The 20,865-nt window shown below is 50.1% G+C and overlaps 5 protein-coding genes across 10 annotated transcripts; 4 read left to right on the forward strand and 1 right to left on the reverse strand.

Moving 5' to 3' along the window:
- Window positions 1–1,744: 1,744 nt before the first annotated feature.
- Window positions 1,745–7,122, forward strand: MGAT1 (alpha-1,3-mannosyl-glycoprotein 2-beta-N-acetylglucosaminyltransferase). The gene is given in 2 exon segments (XM_071732776.1): window positions 1,745–2,161; window positions 2,164–7,122. Coding segments are annotated over 2 exon segments (1,323 nt in total). The 5' UTR covers window positions 1,745–1,782; the 3' UTR covers window positions 3,108–7,122.
- LOC139791002 (histone H3-like) lies at window positions 4,197–4,556 on the forward strand. The gene has a single exon (XM_071732790.1). The coding sequence runs from the start codon at window positions 4,197–4,199 to the stop codon at window positions 4,554–4,556; it is 360 nt and encodes a 119-aa protein (XP_071588891.1).
- On the reverse strand, window positions 5,242–11,213 carry LOC139790995 (E3 ubiquitin-protein ligase TRIM7-like). 6 transcript variants are annotated; one of them, XM_071732781.1, is made up of 7 exons: window positions 10,761–11,213; window positions 9,905–9,964; window positions 9,298–9,498; window positions 9,185–9,207; window positions 8,981–9,096; window positions 8,801–8,860; window positions 5,242–8,718 (listed from the first exon to the last, which is right to left on the reverse strand). In XM_071732781.1, the coding sequence occupies exons 3-7, from the start codon at window positions 9,493–9,495 to the stop codon at window positions 8,477–8,479; spliced, it is 639 nt and encodes a 212-aa protein (XP_071588882.1). In that variant the 5' UTR covers window positions 9,496–9,498; window positions 9,905–9,964; window positions 10,761–11,213; the 3' UTR covers window positions 5,242–8,476. The 6 variants fall into 6 exon arrangements, with proteins under 6 accessions (XP_071588882.1, XP_071588880.1, XP_071588881.1 ...); XM_071732779.1 differs by having other exon boundaries at window positions 9,905–10,000; XM_071732780.1 differs by having other exon boundaries at window positions 10,460–11,213.
- Window positions 6,601–7,104, forward strand: LOC139791001 (histone H1.11R-like). Its single transcript, XM_071732789.1, has one exon. The coding sequence runs from the start codon at window positions 6,601–6,603 to the stop codon at window positions 7,102–7,104; it is 504 nt and encodes a 167-aa protein (XP_071588890.1).
- A 200-nt stretch (window positions 11,214–11,413) lies between the features above and the next one.
- On the forward strand, window positions 11,414–20,238 carry LOC139790997 (butyrophilin subfamily 1 member A1-like). The gene is made up of 3 exons (XM_071732783.1): window positions 11,414–11,504; window positions 14,027–14,116; window positions 19,401–20,238. Exons 2-3 carry the CDS (start codon window positions 14,041–14,043, stop codon window positions 19,910–19,912), a joined length of 588 nt encoding a protein of 195 aa, XP_071588884.1. The 5' UTR covers window positions 11,414–11,504; window positions 14,027–14,040; the 3' UTR covers window positions 19,913–20,238.
- The last annotated feature ends 627 nt before the right edge of the window (window positions 20,239–20,865 follow it).

Consider the following 20,865-nt stretch of genomic DNA (forward strand, 5'->3'; position numbering starts at 1 on the left):
TCCCTTCTTTTTCCTCCCTTCTTTTTTCTCCCTTCTTTTTTCTCCCTTCTTTTTTCTCCCTTCTTTTTTCTCCCTTCTTTTTTCTCCTTCTTTTTTCTCCCTTCTTTTTTCTCCTTCTTTTTTCTCCCTTCTTTTTCTCCCTTCTTTTTTCTCCCTTCTTTTTTCTCCCTTCTTTTTTCTCCCTTCTTTTTTCTCCCTTCTTTTTTCTCCCTTCTTTTTTCTCCCTTCTTTTTCTCCCTTCTTTTGCTTTCTTTTGCTTTTTTCCCTTCCTTTTTTTTCCTTTTTTTTCCTTTTCTTTCCTTTTCTTCCCTTTTTCTTTCCCTTTTTCTTTCCCTTTTTCTTTCCCTTTTTCTTTCCCTTTTTCTTTCCCTTTTTCTTTCCCTTTTTCTTTCCCTTTTTCTTTCCCTTTTTCTTTCCCTTTTTCTTTCCCTTTTTCTTTCCCTTTTTCTTTCCCTTTTTCTTTCCCTTTTTCTTCCCTTTTTCTTTCCCTTTTTCTTTCCCTTTTTCTTTCCCTTTTTCTTTCCCTTTTCTTTCCCTTTTTCTTTCCCTTTTTCTTTCCCTTTTTCTTTCCCTTTTTCTTTCCCTTTTTCTTTCCCTTTTTCTTTCCCTTTTTCTTTCCCTTTTTCTTTCCCTTTTTCTTTCCCTTTTTTCTTTCCCTTTTTCTTTCCCTTTTTCTTTCCCTTTTTCTTTCCCTTTTTCTTCCCTTTTTCTTTCCCTTTTTCTTTCCCTTTTTCTTTCCCTTTTTCTTTCCCTTTTTCTTTCCCTTTTTCTTTCCCTTTTTCTTTCCCTTTTTCTTTCCCTTTTTCTTTCCCTTTTTCTTTCCCTTTTTCTTTCCCTTTTTCTTTCCCTTTTTCTTTCCCTTTTTCTTTCCCTTTTTCTTTCCCTTTTTCTTTCCCTTTTTCTTTCCCTTTTTCTTTCCCTTTTTCTTTCCCTTTTTCTTTCCCTTTTTCTTTCCCTTCTTCTTTCCCTTCTTCTTTCCCTTCTTCTTTCCCTTCTTCTTTCCCTTCTTCTTTCCCTTCTTCTTTCCCTTCTTCTTTCCCTTCTTCTTTCCCTTCTTCTTTCCCTTCTTCTTTCCCTTCTTCTTTCCCTTCTTCTTTCCCTTCTTCTTTCCCTTCTTCTTTCCCTTCTTCTTTCCCTTCTTCTTTCCCTTCTTCTTTCCCTTCTTCTTTCCCTTCTTCTTTCCCTTTTTCTTTCCCTTTCTTCTTCTTTCCCTTTTTCTTTCCCTTTCTTCTTCTTTCCCTTTTTCTTTCCCTTTCTTCTTCTTTCCCTTTTTCTTTCCCTTTCTTCTTCTTTCCCTTCTTCCTTTTCCTCCTCCTTTTCCCCCTCTTCCTCCTCCCCCTCTTCCTTTTTTTTCCTCCCTTTCCCCTCCCTTTCCCCTCCCTTTCCCCTCCCTTTTCCCTCTCTTTTTTCCCTCTCTTTTTCCCCTCTCTTTTTTTTTCCCCTCTCTTTTTTTTTCCCTCTCTTTTTTTTTCCCTCTCTTTTTTTTCCCTCTCTTTTTTTCCCCTCTCTTTTTTTTCCCTCTCTTTTTTTCCCTCTCTTTTTTTTTCCCTCTCTTTTTTTTTCCCTCTCTTTTTTTCCCTCTCTTTTTTTCCCTCTCTTTTTTTTCCCCTCTCTTTTTTTTTCCCTCTCTTTTTTTTTCCCTCTCTTTTTTTTCCCTTTTTTTTCCCCTCTCTTTTTTTTTTCCCCTCTCTTTTTTTTTCCCCTCTCTTTTTTTTTCCCTCTCTTTTTTCCTGTTTTTCCCCCTCTCCCCCAGTCCCATGGAGCTCATCTGACCCCCAGACAATGCCGAAGAAGCGCACCTGGGTTTTTTGGGGGGCAGCTCTCTTCCTGGCCTGGCACGGCCTCCTCCTCCTCTTCCTCTGGACCCACCCCCCTTTCTCTTCCTCCCCTTCCTCCTCCTCCTCCTCCTCCTCTTTACCCTCCGCCCTCCTCCGCTTGGCGCAAGAAGCCGAAGCCGAGCTGGAGAAGCAACGCTCCCTCCTCCACCAACTCCAACGCTACAACCGCCTCCTCCACCCCCCCAAAACCCCTCCCAGGGACCCCACCCCCCTTCCCCACAACCTCACCCACCCTCCCCCCTCGTCTCTCCCCGTCCTCGTCCTCGCTTGCGACCGCAGCACCGTCCGGCGCTGTTTGGACAAACTCCTCCTCTACCGCCCTTCCCCCAACGCTTCCCCCTCATCGTCAGCCAAGACTGTGGCCACGCCGAGACCGCCGGGGTCATCTCCTCCTACGGCCCCCTGGTTTCCCACCTCCAACACCCCGACCTCAGCGAGATCCCGGTGCCTCCGGAGCACCGGAAATTCCAAGGTTATTACAAAATCGCCCGTCACTACCGCTGGGCCCTCAGCCAGATCTTCCGGGTTTTCCGCCACCGCGCCGTCATCGTGGTGGAAGACGACTTGGAAGTGGCCCCGGATTTTTTTGAGTATTTCCAAGCTGCTTTCCCCCTCCTCCTCGACGATCCCAGCCTCTGGTGCGTCTCGGCCTGGAACGACAACGGGAAGGAGCAGATGGTGGACGCCGGGCAAGCGGAGCTGCTCTACAGGACGGATTTTTTCCCGGGTTTGGGGTGGTTGCTCCTGGCGGAGCTTTGGGATGAGTTGGAACCCAAGTGGCCCAAAGCTTTTTGGGACGATTGGATGAGGCAACCCGAGCAAAGGAGGGGTCGTTCCTGCGTCCGGCCCGAGGTCTCCAGGACGATGACTTTCGGGAGGAAAGGCGTGAGCCACGGGCAGTTTTTCGACCAGTATTTAAAATTCATCAAACTCAACGACCGTTTCGTGCCTTTTACCCAACTCGACCTTTCTTACCTCAAAAAAGACCAATACGAACGTTCTTTCCTCTCCAAAGTTTATTCCGCCCCGGAAATCAGGGTGGAAGAACTCCAAGGAAACCGACGCCGGGAACTGGGAACCGTCAGGCTCCAGTACAGTGGAAAAGAATCCTTCAAAGCTTTTGCCAAAGCCTTGGGGCTCATGGACGACCTCAAATCCGGCGTCCCCCGCGCCGGCTACCGCGGCATCGTCAGCTTCGTCTACCGAGGCCGCCGGGTCTACTTGGCCCCCCCTGAGGACTGGAGGGGCTACGATCCCACCTGGAGTTAACCTCCCCCCCTCGGGTTGTTGCTTTTCTTCCTTTTTTCCTTCTTTTTTCTGCTTTGGGTTTGGTTTGGGTTGGTTTTTCTTGGCGTTTTCCTTCGGCGGGTGTTGGCGCCGGCGCGGCCGGTAACGGGGAAAGGAGCTCAAAGTGGCTCCCTGAGAGGGATTTTCTGGAATAAATGTGGGAGGGAGCTCAAAGTGGCTCTCCAAGAGGGATTTTCTGGAATAAATGTGGAAAAAAAAGTAACGAACACACAGCTGGAAAGCCCCCCCTGCATTTTTTTTTTTTTTTTTTTTGCTGGTGCTTCTGCTGCAGACCCAGAACTGAACTGGGAAGGGGATCTCTGTGGATCTGGATCAGGAACTGGGCAGACTGGGGACACTGGGAAGGGTTTCTGTCCCTTTCCTCAAGCAGGATTCGGGGTAAATCTGGGTGGCTATAGGGAGATTTTTGGAGCTTTCTCCCCCGTGTCCTCTGAAAATACATTGATTTTCACTTAAAGGGGGGCAGTTGCCTTCCCTCCCCCAAAAATGGAGTCTTGGGGGTTTTCAGCACTTTTGCCTCCCCTTTATTAACCAATTTCTCACCGCTTTGGGGCTTAATTCTCTGGTTTAAGGGGGAAAATCCTCATTTGGTTGAGCCCTCGGGGAAAACGCCCCAAATGGGGCAAACCTCCCTCAAAGCAAAGCACCGACACACCAGCGCTCTGGTTTGGGGCAAAAAGCACCCAAATCGGTGTCTTTTGGGTGTAGCGAGGGGGTGATTTTTAAAAAGCGCTTTTTTGAGCCCCGTTTGTACGATTTTCCATCGATTCTTTACCCGAAAAGTTGGAAATCGCCACCTCCTCGATCCCCTTTTTTTCCGCTTAATACGGAGCCGGCGGCTGCTTGAGGCACCCGCAGTCCTCACTCAGGTCCGCTCCGCCCCGTCCGCTCTCAGCTCAGCCCGGCGCGCAGTTCCCACTCCGGTCCGCACCCCATGCACGGGGAAAGCGCAGCCAATGAGAAGCCGCCTGTAGAGGGCCAGCAGCCAATCAGAGCGCGCCGGGCGTTTATAAAAGGCGGAGCGCCGCAGTTGGCGGGAGAACAGCGGCGATGGTGCGGGCGAAGCAAGCGAAGCCTCCAGCGGCTCAAAAGCCTCCCGGAAATTCTCCCAAATCGCGCCCGCCGCCTTCCGAGTCTCCGGCGCTGTGGAAGAAGCTCCGTCTCCGGCGAAAAAAAGCCTCAAATCTCCTTCCCGCTACCTCAATCCGTGAGCTGTTGAAGCGTTTCTCTGTCCCCCGGGTGGGTTTTGGGGTGCAGGGGGCTGCGGTTGCAGCGCTGCGGGAGGGCTGCGAGGCCCATCTGGTGGATCTGCTGGAGGAGTGGGGGCTCTGTGCCCTCCACGCCGGGCGAGCTGCAGTCCAGACTGCCGATGTGAGCCTGGTGAGGTGTATTCGGATGAAAAGAGGCTGATTTTCTCCTCCCCGGCGCTGGAGAAACAGCTCCCGGCCTCTTGCGGAGCCACAAAGAAAGGCGTGGGGTTGTTTTTTTTGTAGTTTAGTCTCGGTTTTATTTCTGTGCGGACTTTTTAAAAAGTTTTTCCAGTGAAAAGCAGAAAAACTGCCTCGGAAGCTTTCTGGACCAGTGTGCTGCAAGGAAAAATCGACTTAAACCACGAAGAAGCCTGGGCTCCACCGAGCTCTTGTGACTTAACCTCCCCGTGAACTGAGCAGGGAAATGACTAATTACAAGCTGGGCTGTAATTAGGGCTGAGCAGCGAGCTGTGGGTTTCTCAGGGGCCTCTTCAAAGTCGCTGCTGCCTGGTTGAGGCCTCGGAGTCCCCGGTGGTTTCTCCTCTTCCTCCTGAAGTCAGGAATCCCGGAGGAGGAGGCAAATCAGGCACTGGAGGGGGAGTGGCCGCTCTTAAGGTGTTGGTTTGTTGTTTTTTTTTTCCTTTGCCACCCGTAGGAGGAACAAAACTCCCCTGCGGGGCCTCTCGCTGCTGACATCCTGGCAGCGATTGCGAAATCCTGGACTGAGCGATCCCTGGAGGAACAAGGAACGGTTTTATCCCATTTCTCTGCCAATCTCCATCAAGAAACATCTCCCCAGACACAACTTTCCCACGAGGTTTCCACCACCAGCAGCAAAAATATTTTTTTTTTTTCCTTTATCGAGTTTTTTTATTTTTAGGGAGGGTTCTCCCTGGTTTTCTGGTCTTGTTTCCAGCTCTGAACACAATTTCTCTGCTCTCCTCTTGAGGTTATTTTCTTGTGATGGGGAGAAAACACCCAAAATACATTAAATGGATTTAAAAAAAAAAAAACATTCTTACAAGAGCGTGGCTCCTCACCCCAGGGCCCTGCGTGATTTCCTCTTTTTTTTTCTCCATTTTCTTGGAAAAATAATAAATAGGTGAGAAATGTGCCTGCAGGGTGGGCTTTGCTTTGGGAAGGGAGTTTGGGATGAGCCTTGTGCTGCACCAGCAGCAAATTTATTTTTTTTTCCCTTTAATCGAGCTTTTTATTTTTAGGGAGGGTTCTCCCTGGTTTTCTGGTCTCGTTTCCATTGGCAAACAGGGTAAAAACTTGTAAAAAGTGTGGAAAAAAACCCCAAACCCACAACAAAACGAGGGGGGATGGGCTCGGATTTCCCCGACGCGGGGAAGGGCGGTGCCGACTTTGGCCGAGGAGAGCGGATCGAAAAGCTCTGTTCTGATTGGCTGAAGCCTCGCAGCCAATAGGAAGCCTCGGAGCACCCGGCGGCCAATAGGAGGAGGCGGTTGTGATCCCCTTGCCCGCTGTTCACAGCCGCGTGGGGGGATCGTGGGCGGCGACGGAGCAAAGAGGGAAGGAAGCGAACGAAACCAAATCAAACTAAAAGAAACCCGCAGGTTTTAATTTTGGAGGTGTTTCCAGGCAGAAAACAAACAAACAAAACCCTTAATGGGGTTTTAATGAGTAAGAAATAAAGTTTACACGTAATTTTTAGTTATTTCAGGTACTTCCTGGTGGTGCCTGGAGGGGTTTCAGAGCGGTGTGAGCACTTCACACCCTTAGAACTTTTGGGGGGCTTTTTAAAAACGGTTTTTCTTAAGGGCTGTGTTGGAGGGGGTGGGTGAGCACAGCTCCGGCGCTTCCCTTAGGAGAGCAGGGCGTGATTTTGGGGGTGGAAAAGGCGATTTCGGCTTTGGCGGGAAGGTGAGGGGGGAGAGGCGCGCGGAGCTTGAGGGCGACGAGGGGGATGAGCGCGAGAGCCGGGGGGCTCTGTCACGTCCGCACCTGGGCTATATAAAGGGCCGGCAGGTGGCGCTCTCCCGCAGTCGGGCGCTGGCAGCCGAGAGAGGAGGAGCTGCGCAGCGCGGGCTGGCGAGAAGCTGCTGAGAAGCTGCTGAGCCGGTGCCTCGAAGTCCGCGGCCTGGAGGGGGAATTTCGGCCGTTTAGAAGCCCACTCCCTCCCCCGCCGATATCGCGACAAAGAACTCAATCAAAGCCGCTGGTTGGCGCTCGCTGTCGCGATGCCGTCGCTGAGGAAACCGTCGCAGGCCTTGCTGAAGAAGCTGGACCGCTCATCCCTGACGGATCGCATCCTCAGCGCTGTGAGTTTTTCGATGGCTCCTAAGGGCGCTTCGTTTATTTTCATTAAGAAGGTGTTGGCCGCTGAGGGCTACGACGTGTCGCGGAACAGGAGTCGAGTGAAAGGGGCGGTCCGTGGTCTGCTCAGGAGAGGGCTCTTGAAGCGTGTGACGGGCAGTGGTGTCGCTGGGTCGTTTCGCCTCGCTGGCGGCGGTAAGAAGCGACTGGAGGGAACCGGGAGGCAGCAGCAGCAGCAGCAGGAGGTGGCAACCGGTGGGGTCCGTCAGAGCGGCTTCAAAGAGACGAAGGGCTCCGAGCGGCGTTTTAAAGCCACGACGGTGCGCCTGAAGCCGAGAAAAAGGCGGAGAAAAGCGACGGCGGTAGCGGAGAAGGTGGAGGAAGACAGAAAGCCAGCGGTTATCAGCCGCTTCTGGGATTGCGGTTAAATAAAGGTTGAACTGGAAGGCTCTCGGAGGGGATTTAGGGGAGCAGTTGGTCTCGGGAAGGCGGTGGCGGGGCCGGAGGGTCTAGAGTTGCTCCGGTCGAAGCTGTGCGGGGAGGGAGGCGGTGAGCGGAGTCGGTGCGGGGGGTGGGCGCTGCCCTCGCGTTCCTAAAAGAGCTGCTCCGAGGGACTGGCGAGGCGCGGCGAAGCGGATCCGATGAGGGGCGGTACTAAAAGCTGCGCCAAGAGACGGCAGCCGATGAACCCTGGCTGGGAGCTGCAGCCGGGACGGGAGGGAGGGGAAAGGTGAAGCGGCGCTAAAAGAGCTGCACCGAGGGACGGCCGCTGTTCACCGGGGGCTTAAGGAGCTGCACCGGAGGCTGGGAACGAGGGAAGCGGCGCTAAAAGAGCTGCACCGAGGGACGGCCGCTGTTCACCTGGGGCTAAAAGAGCTGCACCGGAGGCTGGGAACGAGGGAAGCGGCGCTAAAAGAGCTGCACCGAGGGACGGCCGCTGTTCACCTGGGGCTAAAAGAGCTGAACCGGAGGCTGGGAAGGAGGGAAGCGGCGCTAAAAGAGCTGCATCGAGGGACGGCCGCTGTTCACCTGGGGCTAAAAGAGCTGCACCGGAGGCTAAGAAGGAGGGAAGCGGCGCTAAAAGAGCTGCACCGAGGGACGGCCGCTGTTCACCCGGGGTTTAAAGGGCTGCACCGGGGGCGGGAAGGGGGGAAGCGGCGCTAAAAGAGCTGCACCGAGGGACGGCCGCTGTTCACCTGGGGTTTAAGGAGCTGCACCGGGGCGGACGGAGGGAAGAGGCGGCGCTAAAAGAGCTGCACCAAGGGACGGCCGCCGGGTCCGCTGAGGGGCGGGCGAGGCGAGGTTGTCGAAGCTGCGCCTCTTGCCCGTCGCTGAAAGAGCTGCACCGGGGGACGGATGCGGCAGCGGCGGCAAAAGCTGAGCCATAAGGCGGAGGAGCCATAAGGCGGGGCTGCAGCGAGGGGAGTCGAGGCGACGGTTAAATTGCTGCGGCGCGCATTGTTGGTGTCCGTGTGTACGGGGATAAAGGATCAGCCGGGGCTGGTGTTCTCAATCAGGTCCGCTCCTGCCCGCCGGCAGCGCTAAGAGCCGGCGGTGCAGTTTTCAACCAGGTCCGCCCCTTCCTCACGCCCCCTACAGCCCGTAGACAGCGGCCTGCGCGCCGCTTGTCCCTCTATTTGACCCTCGCCACTTCCAAGCTCCGGCCAAGTAATAAACACTTCGAAATGTATGCGTTGAAAAAAAATCTTTACTAAACCGATTACGGATTTGGTGGTGAGCATCAAACACTGCAGCACCACAAAGCTGAAATTCAAGGCCCTGCAACTGGCGGAGGGAAATTTAGGGCAGAGTGTGAGCTTTTGTGGGATGATGTGCGGGAGACGCTCGGCCGTAGATTTGTGTCTCCGGAGCTGAGTCCCTCCGGACAGCGGGCAGGAGATCGCGGTTATCGCATCCGCGTCCGACGCCTCCCCGGGGTGATCCCCTCCCGGCCTCCTCCCCCTCCTCATCCCACCTCACGCTTTTTCTGTCCGCCACGGGCTGCGGGAGAGGAGCCGCGCTGGGCTCTGGGGTCACCTTCGCTGTGGGGAAACCCCGAGGGGTCAGCGGGGAGAGGCCGGGAGCGGGAGGCATGAAAAAAGGGACACAAAAAAACCACCTCACCCTTTTCCTCCGTGAGCGGGGAATCCCCCGCTCCGGGCTCCGCTTTTTCTCTGCCCGTGTCTGGAAGGAGGCGTGGAGGTGAGCGTGGCCGCGCCTGCTGCCTCCATCCCTTCCGAGACCTCTTTTTCCTCCCCAAACACCTCCGAGTTGTCCCAACCCACTTGATTATTCCTCAAATACCTGTGAATCCCCTCAGAGCCTCTTGGAGCGCAGCCCGCTGGAGGCGACAGGAGCTCAGGCTTTTCTCCAGCTGATCGGGGAGCCCGCAGGGAAGGGGAAGCCTCATTTCGCTCCAGCTGGGAAGGGAAACGACCAACGTGGGGGATGTTTGACCCAGCAGAGCCGCTCCCCTTAGCCAGGGACAAGCCACCAGCCCCCACCTACCTGCTCAGGATGCTCCCGGTATCCTAAAAAAGGAGAAAAAACAAAAAAAAAAAACCAAAACTCAGGACCCCACAGGCAGCGCTTTGGGAGAGGCACAAGGGGTTTGCTTTCACCTTGGCCTCCAGCTGCCGGATCAGGCCCTGGAGCCTCCTGATCCCCTCAGCCACCCTCCAAGATTTTTCCTCTTGGGCGGCCTCGAAAGCAGCGTCCAAATCCCGGAGCTTCCCCAGCACCTCCCGCTCCTTCTCCTCCAGGAACCGCCGCAGCCGCTCGAACTCGGCCCCGATCCGGCGCCTCTCGGCTTCGCTCATCTCCTGGAAAAAAAAAAAATCCACCCCTCACCACCCCCAGCCCTGAATTATTCCCCCTAAAACCCCCAACGCTTCGTCTGGAGCCAGCGGGACCTCCGGGAGATGCGGTTAATTAAGCCTGGAAATTAATTAAACAGCTCACCCAATATTTTCCCTTCCATGCCCATTCCCAAACCCTCCCAAAAGGCCCCGGGGAGCAGCAAGGGGGGGTTTAAATTCCACATTATCCAACCTCGCAGCGAGTGGTTCCAGTTTGGGACTCGCCAAACCTGCCCGGGATCGGCAGCGGCGGCTCCGAACAGGTTTGATGCGACGTGGAGACGATTCCAGAGGGATGAGGAGGGGATAAAAACAACAAAAAACACCCAAGGAAACTCTTGGAATGCTGGAAAAACCCAAGGGATCCTACCAGGTAATCGAGACGTCGCTTTTCCTCGCTTGTTTTCCACTCCAGAAACTCTGCCAACACCTTCCGTAGGGAGCACAGGTGAGCCTGGATTTTTTCCTGGAAAAAAAAAAAACCCAAACCAACCAAGAAACCCCCAAAACCCAACCCCAAAGAATATAAAATCGGCCTTTATAATCCTGCCTTTAAAACCTTACATTATTTAGGGGATAAAACAAAAAAAATCTCCCCCCCCCAAGCCACCTCGAGGCCTTCCCTTGCCAGGAGGAATCGCTTCCCTTCCCAGCTTTCAAAAATTCCAAAGATTTTCCCCTTCCCCCCGTTTTTTTGGGGGGGGAGGAAGCTGATCTCACCTCGCAGCTCTCAGCGGGTCCCCCCGAAACCTTCGTGGCCTCCTCACCCATCACCACTCAGCTCAGAATGAGCAAAAAATCAACTTTTTCCCCCAAAACCACCCCTGGGTGCTCCTCTCCCCACCTCCCAGCCCCTTTCTGGGTTGGGAAAAGCAAATTTCCTCGCCCACGGATCCCTTTTAATCCCAATTTTCTCTCATCCCACCCTCGATTTCCTCAGCTCCGTCCAGGGGTTGAAATTTTAACCAATTTCTCGTGGTTTGGTGCAAAAATGGACATTTTTTACACCATTTTTTTCCCTCCCCTGGCTGGAAGCTTCGTGGCCTCCTCACCCATCACCCCTCAGCCCCAAAGATTTTTTTTTTTTCCCCTTTTTTTTTTTTTTCCCCCTTTTTTTTCCCCATTTTTGACATTGGGGACAGCGTGGCCGAGCTCAGAATGAGCAAAAAATCAACATTTTTCCCCCAAAACCACCCCTGGGTGCTCCTCTCCCCACCTCCCAGCACCTTTCTGGGTTGGGAAAAGCAAATTTCCTCGCCCACGGATCGCTTTTAATCCCAATTTTCTCTCATCCCACCCTCGATCTCCTCAGCTCCATCCAGGGGTTGAAATTTTAACCAATTCCTGGTGGTTTGGAGCAAAAATGGGCATTTTTTACACCATTTTTTTTCCTCCCCTGGCTGGAAGCTTCGTGGCCTCCTCACCCATCACCCCTCAGCCCCAAAGATTTTTTTTCCCCCCCTTTTTTTTGCCCTTTTTTGATGTTGGGGACAGCGTGGCCGAGCTCAGAATGAGAAAAAAAATCAACATTTTTCCCCAAAACCACCCCTGGGTGCTCCTCTCCCCACCTCCCAGCACCTTTCTGGGTTGGGAAAAGCAAATTTCCTCGCCCACGGATCCCTTTTAATCCCAATTTTCTCTCATCCCACCCTCGATTTCCTCAGCTCCGTCCAGGGGTTGAAATTTTAACCAATTTCTCGTGGTTTGGAGCAAAAATGGACATTTTTTACACCATTTTTTTCCCTCCCCTGGCCCCCAATTTTTTTTTTTTCCCCTGGAGGAGGGCGCGGCCCCATCTGGAGGGGGGAGATTGGGCTCCTGCTCCCTCCTTATCTGATAAAAAACTGGAAGAGGCCGAGCCCCTGCCAGAGAAAAGTGGGAAAAAAACCCCAAAAAAAGGGAAAAAAAAAAGAAGTGGAGGAGGAAAAATCAACCTGAGGAATCGGTGCCACCGAGGAGAACCCCGAAAGGTTGGAAAAAAGGGGAAAATCCCAGGGTTCGGGGTGGGGTCCTGCCCCGCAGTGGGGTTTTTGGGGGAAAAAAAGGGATTTTTGGGCTGGGAAGTGGATTTATCCCGGATTCCCCCTCTTTTTGGGGTTTTTGGGCTTGGTCACGGGGGGTTCTTTTGGGCCTTTTTGGATCCACAAGGAAATTTGGGCGAGGAAAATTTGATTTGAGCTTCTCTCTGGGTTTATTGCTGATTTTTCCACTTTTTTCCCCATTTTTTTCCCCCAGCACCTGCAGCTTTTGCCTTCATTTAACACCAATTTCTCCCCCCCCCCCTCCCCCTTTCCTTCCCTCTCCGTAATTTTGCCAAAAAAAAAACAGCGACCAAGGTTTGGGCCCAAATTTTGGGGCTTTTTTACCCATTTCCAGTCCTTTTTCCCCCATTTTTTTCCCAAGGGAGGATTCCAGGCCCTTCCCCTTATCTCCCCAGAACACATTTTTTTCCCCCAAGAGCCAGAGGTGAATTTTTCCTGGGATTTTTCTCTCTGGGCTCAATTTATCTGAGTTTTAAGGTTTTATCTGCATTTTAACAGGAAAGTCTTTTTTTGGCTTCAAAATCCCACCAAAAAAAAAAAAAAAAAAAAAAAAAAAAAAGGGGGGGGGGGTGGAGGAGGCAGAGATTAATTTATCCAGTGCAAAAAAAAAAAAAAAAAAAAAAAAGGGATTAAAAAATCCACTTAAAAAAAAACACTTAAATCCACTTTTTAAAAAAAAACCCACTTAAAAAAAAATCCACTTAAAAAAATCCACTTTAAAAAAAATCTAAAAAAAAATCCACTTAAAAAAAAACACTTTAAAAAATCTACTTTAAAAAAATCCACTTAAAAAATCCACTTAAAAAAAAATCCACTTTAAAAAAAATCCATTTTAAAAAAATTCACTTTAAAAAAATCTAAAAAAAAATCCACTTAAAAAATATCCAGTTTAAAAAAAATCCACTAAAAAAATCTAAAAAAAATCCACTTAAAAAAAATCCACTTTAAAAAAAATCCACTTAAAAATAAATCCATTTTTTAAAAATCCACTTAAAAAAAAATCCACTTTAAAAAAAATAAATTTTAAAATAAATCCACTTTAAAATAAATCCACTTTAAAAAAATCTAAAGAAAAAACCCACTTAAAGTCCACTTTAAAAAAAATCGACTTTAAAAAAAAATCCACTCTGAAAAAACCCGTTTGAAAAAGATCCACTTTAAAAAAAATCTAAAAAAAATCCACTTAAAAAAAAATCCACTTTAAAATAGATCCACTTTAAGAAAAAAATCCAGTTTAAAAACATCTAAAAAAAAATCCACTTAAAGTCCACTTTAAAAAATCTACTTTAAAAAAACCCACTTTAAAAAAAAAATCGACTTTAAAAAAAATCCACTCTGAATAAAACCCCACTTTGAAAAAAATCCACTTTAAAAAAAGCCTAAAAAAAATCCACTTAAAAAAAATCCACTTAAAAAAAATCTCAAAAAAATCAATTTAAAAAAATCAACTTTAAAAAGAATCTAAAAAAAATCCACTTAAAAAAAAAATCCACTTTAAAGAAATCCACTTAAAAAAAATCCACTTAAAAAAAAATCTAAAAAAAAATCAATTTAAAAAAATCAACTTTAAAAAGAATCTAAAAAAAATCCACTTTAAAAAAATCCACTTAAAAAAAATCTAAAAAAAATCCACTTAAAAAAATCCACTTTAAAAAAAAATCTAAAAAAAAATCAATTTAAAAAAATCCACTTAAAAAAAAAATCTAAAAAAAAATCAATTTAAAAAAATCCACTTAAAAAAAATCTAAAAAAATCCACTTTAAAAAAAATCCACTTAAAAAAAATCCACTTAAAAAAAAATCTAAAAAAAAATCAATTTAAAAAAATCAACTTTAAAAAAAAATCTTTAAAAAATCCACTTTAAAAAGAAATCCACTTTAAAAAAATCCACTTCAAAAAAAATCTAAAAAAAATCCACTTAAAAAAAATCCACTTAAAAAAAATCCACTTAAAAAAAAATCTAAAAAAAAAATCAATTAAAAAAATCAACTTTAAAAAGAATCTTTAAAAAATCCACTTTAAAAAAAAATCCACTTTAAAAAAATCCACTTAAAAAAAAAATCTAAAAAAAAAATCAATTTAAAAAAATCAGCTTTAAAAAAAATTTAAAAAAAATCCACTTTAAAAAAAAATCCACTTTAAAAAAAAATCCACTTTAAAAAAAATCTAAAAAAAATCCACTTCAAAAAAATCCACTTAAAAAAAAAATCTAAAAAAAAATCAATTTAAAAAAAAAATCTAAAAAAAAATCCACTTAAAAAGAATCCACCCAACCTTCTCCTCGCTTTCCCCCTGAGGAATTCTCAGATTTATCCCGTTCCGACCACTGGAATGAAAAAAAAAAAGGTTTTCTCCCTTCAAACACATTTTCCATGCAGGGGGGGTTGAACCCGTTGAATCGGAGCTGCGATTTTTAGGAAAATCCTTGGAATTTTGTGTTTTCCCCTCAGGGGGGAGCCCCGGGATGGATTTTCTCCTCAAGCCGCGGCCGTGCACCTGGGACCTCGCCCTGGAGTATCGGGAAGCCAAAGAGTTTGAAGGTGACAAAATGGGGGAAAAAAGGAAAAAGCCAAATCCTGAGGGATTGGAGGAGCCTTTTCCATCCCTAATTCCCACCTCCTGCCTCCTCCAGACCTGGAGATCCTTTTCCATTCCCCCAGCTCCATCTTTTTCCTCTTCCTTTTCCAACCAAACCTTGGGATCCTTCTCCATCCTTCTCCATCTCCCCCCTCCATGTCCAACCAGACCTGGAGCTCCTCCAGCTCCTTCCTCTTCCACGTCCTTCATCTCCTGGAGATCTTTTTCCATCTCCCCTCCTCCATCTCCTTCCTCTTCCATTTCCAACCAAACCTTGGGATCCTTCTCCATCCTCTTCCATCTCCACCCCCCATGTCCAACCAGACCTGGAGATCCTTTTCCATCTCTAATTCCCATCTTCTTCCTCCTCCATGTCCAACCAGACCTGGAGCTCCTCCAGCTCCAACCTCCAGCTCCTTCCTCTTCCACGTCCTTCATCTCCTGGAGATCCTTTTCCATCTCCCCTCCTCCATCTCCTTCCTCTTCCATTTCCAACCAAACCTTGGGATCCTTCTCCATCCTCTTCCATCTCCACCCTCCGTGTCCAACCAGACCTGGAGATCCTCCAGTTCCAACCTCCAGCTCCTGGCTCTTCCATGTCCGTCATCTCCTGGAGCTCCTTTTCCATCTCTAATTCCCATCTTCTTCCTCTTCCATGTCCCGGGGATCCTTCTCCATCTCCTTCTCCATCTCCACCCCTCATGTCCAACCAGACCTGGAGCTCCTCCAGCTCCATCCTCCAGCTCCTGAGCTCTTCCATGTCCAACCTGGCCTGGAATTACCTTCATGCTCCATCCTCCTCCATTTCCAACCAAACCTTGGAATCCTTCTCCATCCTCTTCCATCTCCCCCCTCCATGTCCAACCAGACCTGGAGCTCCTCCAGTTCCAACCTCCATCTCCTTCCTCTTCCACGTCCTTCATCTCCTGGAGATCCTTTTCCATCTCCCCTCCTCCATCTTCTTCCTCTTCCATGTCCAACCAAACCTTGGGATCCTTCTCCATCCTCTTCCATCTCCCCCCTCCATGTCCAACCAGACCTGGAGCTCCTCCAGCTCCAATCTCCAGCTCCTGGAATCACCAGGAGACCAACCTGGCCTGGAATTACCTTCACCCTGCATCACCAACCAGACCTTGAGATCCTTTTCCTTCTCCCCCAACTCCATCTCCAGGTCCAACCAGACCTGGAGCTCCTCCTCCATCTCTAATTCCCAGCTCCTCTCTTCTCCATGTCCAACCAGACCTGGAGCTCCTCCAGCTCCATCCTCCATCTCCTGAGCTCTTCCATGTCCATCCTGGCCTGGAATTACCTTCATGCTCCATCTCCTTCCCCCTCCATGTCCAACCAAACCTGGAGCTCCTCCAGTTCCAACCTCCAGCTCCTTCCTCTTCCACGTCCTTCATCTCCTGGAGATCTTTTTCCATCTCCCCTCCTCCATCTTCTGAGGTCTTCCATGTCCAACCAAACCTTGGGATCCTTCTCCATCTCCCCCCTCCATGTCCAACCAGACCTGGAGCTCCTCCAGCTCCAACCTCCAGCTCCTGGAATCACCAGGAGACCAACCTGGCCTGGAATTACCTTCACCCTCCATGTCCAACCAGACCTGGAGATCCTTTTCCAGCTCTAATTCCCATCTCCTTCCTCTTCCATGTCCTTCATCTCCCGGAGATCTTTTTCCATCTCCCCTCCTCCATCTTCTTCCTCCTCCATGTCCAACCAGACCTGGAGCTCCTCCAGTTCCAACCTCCAGCTCCTGGCTCTTCCATGTCCGTCATATCCTGGAAGTCCTTTTCCATCTCTAATTCCCAGCTTCTTCCTCTTCCATGTCCAACCAGACCTGGAAATCCTTCTCCATCTCCTTCTCCATCTCCACCCCCCATGTCCAACCAGACCTGGAGCTCCTCCAGCTCCAACCTCCAGCTCCTTCCTCTTCCACGTCCTTCATCTCCTGGAGATCTTTTTCCATTTCCCCTCCTCCATCTCCTTCCTCTTCCATTTCCAACCAAACCTTGGGATCCTTCTCCATCCTCTTCCGTCTCCTTCCTCCTCCATGTCCAACCAAACCTGGAGATCCTTTTCCATTTCCCCTCCTCCATCTCCTTCCTCCTCCGTGTCCAACCAGACCTGGAGCTCCTCCAGCTCCATTCTCCATCTCCTGAGCTCTTCCATGTCCAACCTGGCCTGGAATTACCTTCATGCTCCATCCTCCTCCATGTCCAACCAGACCTGGAGCTCCTCTTCCATCTCCATCTCCTTCCTTCTCCGTGTCCAACCAAACCTGGAGATCCTTTTCCATCTCCCCTCCTCCATCTCCTTCCTCTTCCATGTCCAACCAGACCTGGAGCTCCTCTTCCATCTCTAATTCCCAGCTCCTCTCTTCTCCATGTCCAACCAGACCTGGAAATCCTTTTCCATCTCTAATTCCCATCTTCTTCCTCTTCCATGTCCTGGAAATCCTTCTCCATCCTTCTCCATCTCCACCCTCCATGTCCAACCAGACCTGGAGCTCCTCCAGCTCCAAGCTCCAGCTCCTGGAATCACCAGGAGACCAACCTGGCCTGGAATTACCTTCACCCTGCATCACCAACCAGACCTGGAGCTCCTTTTCCATCTCTAATTCCCATCTTCTTCCTCTTCCATGTCCTGGAAATCTTTCTCCATCCTCTTCCATCTCCCCCCTCCATGTCCAACCAGACCTGGAGCTCCTCTTCCATCTCTATCTCCTTCCTTCTCCGTGTCCAACCAAACCTGGAGATCTTTTTCCATTTCCCCTCCTCCATCTCCTTCCTCTTCCATTTCCAACCAAACCTTGGGATCCTTCTCCATCCTCTTCCATCTCCACCCTCCATGTCCAACCAGACCTGGAGCTCCTCCAGCTCCATCCTCCATCTCCTGAGCTCTTCCATGTCCAACCTGGCCTGGAATTACCTTCATGCTCCATCTCCTTCCCCCTCCATGTCCAACCAAACCAGGGGATCCTTCTCCATCCTTCTCCATCTCCACCCTCCATGTCCAACCAGACCTGGAGCTCCTCCAGTTCCAACCTCCAGCTCCTTCCTCTTCCACGTCCTTCATCTCCTGGAGATCTTTTTCCATCTCCCCTCCTCCATCTTCTGAGCTCTTCCATGTCCAACCAAACCTTGGGATCCTTCTCCATCTCCTTCTCCATCTCCTTCCCCCTCCATGTCCAACCAGACCTGGAGCTCCTCCAGCTCCAACCTCCAGCTCCTGGAATCACCAGGAGACCAACCTGGCCTGGAATTACCTTCACCCTGCATCACCAACCAGACCTTGAGATCCTTTTCCATCTCTAATTCCCATCTTCTTCCTCTTCCGTGTCCTGGAAATTCTTCCCCATCCTTCTCCATCTCCACCCCCCATGTCCAACCAGACCTGGAGCTCCTCCAGCTCCATATTCCGGCTCCTGAGCTCTTCCATGTCCAACCTGGCCTGGAATTACCTTCATGCTCCATCTCCTTCCCCCTCCATGTCCAACCAAACCAGGGGATCCTTCTCCATCCTTCTCCGTCTCCACCCTCCATGTCCAACCAAACCTGGAGATCCTTTTCCATCTCCCCTCCTCCATCTTCTTCCTCTTCCATTTCCAACCAAACCTTGGAATCCTTCTCCAACCTTCTCCATCTCCACCCTCCATGTCCAACCAGACCTGGAAATCTTTTTCCATCTCTAATTCCCATCTCCTTCCTGCTCCATGTCCAACCAGACCTGGAGCTCCTCCAGTTCCAACCTCCAGCTCCTGGCTCTTCCATGTCCTTCACCTCCTGGAAGTCCTTTTCCATCTCTAATTCCCAGCTTCTTCCTCTTCCATGTCCAACCAGACCTGGAAATCCTTCTCCATCCTCTTTCATCTCCACCCCCCATGTCCAACCAGACCTGGAGCTCCTCCAGTTCCAACCTCCATCTCCTTCCTCTTCCATGTCCTTCATCTCCTGGAGATCTTTTTCCATCTCCCCTCCTCCATCTTCTTGCTCCTCCATTTCCAACCAAACCTTGGGATCCTTCTCCATCTCCCCCCTCCATGTCCAACCAAACCTGGAGATCCTCTTCCATCCTTCTCCATCTCCACCCTCCATGTCCAACCAGACCTGGAGCTCCTCCAGCTCCAAGCTCCAGCTCCTGGAATCACCAGGAGACCAACCTGGCCTGGAATTACCTTCACCCTGCATCACCAACCAGACCTTGAGATCCTTTTCCATCTCTAATTCCCATCTTCTTCCTCTTCCATGTCCTGGAAATCTTTCTCCATCCTCTTCCATCTCCCCCCTCCATGTCCAACCAGACCTGGAGCTCCTCTTCCATCTCTATCTCCTTCCTTCTCCGTGTCCAACCAAACCTGGAGATCTTTTTCCATTTCCCCTCCTCCATCTCCTTCCTCTTCCATTTCCAACCAAACCTTGGGATCCTTCTCCATCCTCTTCCGTCTCCTTCCTCCTCCATGTCCAACCAAACCTGGAGATCCTCTTCTACCCTTCTCCATCTCCACCCTCCATGTCCAACCAGACCTGGAGCTCCTCCAGCTCCATTCTCCATCTCCTGAGCTCTTCCATGTCCAACCTGGCCTGGAATTACCTTCATGCTCCATCCTCCTCCATGTCCAACCAGACCTGGAGCTCCTCTTCCATCTCCATCTCCTTCCTTCTCCGTGTCCAACCAAACCTGGAGATCCTTTTCCATCTCCCCTCCTCCATCTCCTTCCTCTTCCATGTCCAACCAGACCTGGAAATCCTTTTCCATCTCTAATTCCCATCTTCTTCCTCTTCCATGTCCAACCAGACCTGGAAATCCTTTTCCATCTCTAATTCCCATCTTCTTCCTCTTCCATGTCCTGGAAATCCTTCTCCATCCTTCTCCATCTCCACCCTCCATGTCCAACCAGACCTGGAGCTCCTCCAGCTCCAACCTCCAGCTCCTGGAATCACCAGGAGACCAACCTGGCCTGGAATTACCTTCACCCTGCATCACCAACCAGACCTGGAGATCCTTTTCCATCTCTAATTCCCATCTCCTTCCTGGTCCATGTCCAACCAGACCTGGGAATCCTTCTCCATCCTCTTCCACCTCCATGTCCAACCAGACCTGGAGCTCCATCCTCCATCTCCTGAGCTCTCCCACACCCAACCTCCATCTCCTCCCTCCTCAGGGGGTGCCCCCTCAAGACACCCTCAAGAACCTCCCCACCTCCTCCTCTGACGTTTCCCTTCTTCTCCCTCCTTTCCCCCCTCCCAGTCGACGTCACCCTGGACCCCAACACCGCGGGACCCGAAGTCGTCCTCTCCGAGGACCTCAAAGAAGCCACCTGGGGTCGACCCGTCCAGGGATGGTCCCAAAACCCAGGTCGCTTCGACACAGACCCCTGCATGTTGGCCAAGGAAGGCTTCACCTCGGGGCGTCACTACTGGGAGGTGGAGGCCACCGGGAGGTTCTGGGCCGTGGGGGTGGCCCCGGAGTCGGTGCAGAGGAAAGGTCGGGTCCTTTTCAAGCCCAACGCCCGAATTTGGGGTCTGCAGAAGTATGAGGGGATCTGCGTGGCCCTCACGGCTCCTTCCAACACCTCTGTGCCCCTCCTGGGTGGGGACATCGGGGTCTACCTGGACTACGAGGTGGGACAAATCTCCTTCTACGCCGTCGGCAGCCGCCGCTGCGTCTTCACCTTCCCCGGGGCCTCCTTCGGGGGGGAAAAAGTCTTCCCCTACTTCTGCGTCCTCCTCTCCAGCATCAAAGTGGGGCCCAAGGGTTGAGGCGAGCTGTGGGGTCACCCTGAAGTTGGGTGGGATCCTTCCTTGATGTTCCTCAACTCTTCCTGATGGTTGGAACCCTTGGAATCCTTCCCTGATGCTCCTCAACCCTTCTGTGATGCTCTTCAACTCTTCCATGTGGTTGGAATTCTTCCCTGATGCTCCTCAACTCTTCCAGATGGTTGGAATCCTTCCTTGATGCTCTTCAACCCTTCCAGATGCTCCTCAACTCTTCCAGATTGTTGGAATCTTTCCCTGATGCTCATCAGCCTTTCCATGTGGTTGGAATCCTTCCTTGGTTCTCCTCAACCCTTCCATGTGGTTGGAATCCTTCCCTGATGCTCCTCAACTCTTCCAGATTTTTGGAGACCTTCCTTGATGCTCCTCAACCTTTCCAGATGGTTGGAACTCTTCCATTTGGTTGGAATCTTTCCCTGATGCTCTTCAACCCTTCCAGATGCTCCTCAACTCTTCCAGATTGTTGGAATCTTTCCCTGATGCTCATCAACTTTTCCATGTGGTTGGAATCCTTCCCTGATGCTCCTCAACTCTTCCCTGATGCTCCTCAACTCTTCCAGATGCTCCTCAACTCCTCCAGATGGTTGGAATCTTTCCTTGATGCTCCTCAACCTTTCCAGATGGTTGGAATCCTTCCTTGAAGCTCCTCAACACTTCCATGTGGCTGGAATCTTTCCCTGATGCTCCTCAACCTTTCCAGATGGTTGGAATCCTTCCTCGATGCTCCTCAACTTTTCCATGTGGTTGGAATCCTTTCCAGATGGTTGGAATAAAAAAATAATAATAATAAAAAAAGAGCTAAAAATGTGATTTTCCAGTTGGAAACCCATCCCAGTGTTCCCTTTTCCATTTGGAATCCCTTCTCCCTTCAGGTCCCATCCCAATATTCCCTTTTCCAAGGAAAAGGAAAAGGAAAGGAAAGGGAAGGGAGGGAATGG

This window comes from Heliangelus exortis, unplaced genomic scaffold, assembly GCF_036169615.1.
Source record: "Heliangelus exortis unplaced genomic scaffold, bHelExo1.hap1 Scaffold_79, whole genome shotgun sequence".
Taxonomy (NCBI): Eukaryota; Metazoa; Chordata; class Aves; order Apodiformes; family Trochilidae; genus Heliangelus; species Heliangelus exortis.

What these genes read in the sequence shown, in the direction of transcription:
- LOC139791002 (XM_071732790.1), top strand. Translation starts at nt 4,197, where the DNA reads ATGGTGCGGGCGAAGCAAGCGAAGCCTCCAGCGGCTCAAAAGCCTCCC.
- LOC139791001 (XM_071732789.1), top strand. Translation starts at nt 6,601, where the DNA reads ATGCCGTCGCTGAGGAAACCGTCGCAGGCCTTGCTGAAGAAGCTGGAC.
- LOC139790995 (XM_071732777.1), bottom strand. Translation starts at nt 10,305, where the DNA reads ATGGGTGAGGAGGCCACGAAGGTTTCGGGGGGACCCGCTGAGAGCTGC. An exon ending in ACCGGGAGCATCCTGAGCAG is followed by an intron (nt 9,097 to 9,184) that starts GTAGGTGGGGGC and finishes TTCCCTTCCCAG; the next exon opens with CTGGAGCGAAATGAGGCTTC. An exon ending in GGCTCTGAGGGGATTCACAG is followed by an intron (nt 8,861 to 8,980) that starts GTATTTGAGGAA and finishes GCCTCCTTCCAG; the next exon opens with ACACGGGCAGAGAAAAAGCG.
- LOC139790997 (XM_071732783.1), top strand. Translation starts at nt 14,041, where the DNA reads ATGGATTTTCTCCTCAAGCCGCGGCCGTGCACCTGGGACCTCGCCCTG. An exon ending in GGAAGCCAAAGAGTTTGAAG is followed by an intron (nt 14,117 to 19,400) that starts GTGACAAAATGG and finishes CCCCCCTCCCAG; the next exon opens with TCGACGTCACCCTGGACCCC.